At 23.3% G+C, this 1,846-nt stretch overlaps 1 protein-coding gene across 1 annotated transcript in view; it reads right to left on the minus strand.

Annotated features, from left to right (window-relative positions):
- The window catches only part of LOC102671637 (beta-galactosidase-like), a 5,954-nt gene that overhangs the window by 2,457 nt on the left and 1,651 nt on the right, over positions 1 to 1,846 (minus strand). Inside the window, exons 3-6 of the mRNA XM_006623591.2 lie at positions 1,374 to 1,524; positions 1,072 to 1,135; positions 870 to 964; positions 219 to 446 (exon numbers count right to left, since the gene is read on the minus strand). Coding sequence (XP_006623654.1) covers positions 219 to 446; positions 870 to 964; positions 1,072 to 1,135; positions 1,374 to 1,524 — 538 coding nt within the window. The remainder of the gene's footprint in view (positions 1 to 218; positions 447 to 869; positions 965 to 1,071; positions 1,136 to 1,373; positions 1,525 to 1,846) is intronic.

Here is a 1,846-nt window from a genome sequence, read left to right on the forward strand (position 1 = left end):
TTACAAACTTGATATTTTTTAATAATAAATGATAAACTTAAAAAAGAATATTTTCATCTCGATATACTATATATATAACAATTTTACATTACATTTGTGGTTTCTAAACATAAGTTTTGTTAGAAACATACAGATACGTTTTTAATTTTTCAAATTAAAAATTATTTCAATTAAATTTCAATTAAAAATTCAATTATTTCAATCGTTCAATTACTTACTCGCGGTTGATACAGACGCATTATTTCGAAATTTTTCGTCACGTTCGCGTTAGTTCCAAAATCGATAGTTGTATAAACACCTGATATAGAACCACAATTCAGCATATTCTTATTTGATCCATCCGTCGTATATAAAAGCGCCTTTGTACCAATTTTCCGTTTCATTATATCTCTCAGACGATGTAAATATTCTTTATCGCACGAATAACTTCCATACTCATTTTCCACCTGAAACATTATCGAAATTTGATTATTAGCATAATATTAACAAACAATTTATAATATTTCATTCTCATCACAGTTGAATTCACAGTTGATCGATTTCAAATATGTAATAATATATTTTTTCCATATGAATATATTTTATTTCGCAAAGTGTTTTAATTTTCTAATATTGTTAAATATAAATGGAATTAAATTTTTAAAAAGAAGAAATTTTAAAAAGAAGAAAGATAAATTTATATTTTTTTTTTTTTTTTAGACAGATAATTGTGAAAACATTATCGATATTAGAAAAAAAAAATAAAAAAAAAAAAAAAAAAAAAATTTTTATTTTTTTTTTTTTTTTAGACAGATAATTGTGAAAACATTATCGATATTAGAAATAAAAAATAAAAAAAAAAAAAAGAAAAATATTCCATTATTGACTACCTGAACCATTATTATAGGTCCTCCATTTCCTCTGAGATAGGGAATGATTCTTTTAAATACTTCGTTTAAATATGTTTCCACATAATTCATATATCCTAGAAAATGAAAGAAACATTACGATGAAAAATATAAAAATAAATTTCCAAAGGAGTAAATATGTATTGAAATTGGAATAAAAAAAATCGGAATTAAAAATTCTTACGTGGATCATTTGTACGTAAATTTATATCTGGTACTCGTGTCAATAACCAGTAAGGAAGACCACCCTAAATGAATATATATCATAAATAAGAATAATACGAAGCAGAAATCATTTTTAAAAATCGATACATCGTTGATAAAAATTATTTCTTATTTAATTATTTAAATATTATTTAATTATTTAATTATTTAATTATAAATATTATTAATATACAATAATGTGTATATATTGTATATTCAAATTATATCGTATACAAATTCTTGATCTAAATAAGATATAAGTAATTTTAATGAAATACTTGCAAAATCTCGTTCCGCGCAAATATAAGGGCCTGGTCTCAAAAGAACGAATAAATCTTCTTCTTGAGCAATATTTAAAAATTCTACTAAATCCGCATTACCCGTCCAATACCATTCATTTTCACTCGGTTGATGAAGACTCCATTCCACGTAACTGTAGACAAAATTGAAAGTTGAACGAAGACGGAGGAAACGCGATACTCGAATCCAATTCTTTTCATCCGATATGATATTTAGTTTGAAAGAAGAAGCAACATCTAAATCAAAAGATTTTTATGCGAAAATACACGGAAAATCTATTAAATTTTATAAAAAGTTATATAAATATATTCGACAATATTGTTTCATTAAAGAAGAACAAGAGATCGATAGATCTTAAAACCAATTAAAAAAATAATTTTTCCGATGCGAGATATATCAGGATATATTAAATATAAATTAAATAATTACATATAATATATATGTGTATATATATA

The sequence above is a fragment of the Apis dorsata genome, unplaced genomic scaffold (genome assembly GCF_000469605.1).
Source record: "Apis dorsata unplaced genomic scaffold, Apis dorsata 1.3 scaffold_919, whole genome shotgun sequence".
Taxonomy (NCBI): Eukaryota; Metazoa; Arthropoda; class Insecta; order Hymenoptera; family Apidae; genus Apis; species Apis dorsata.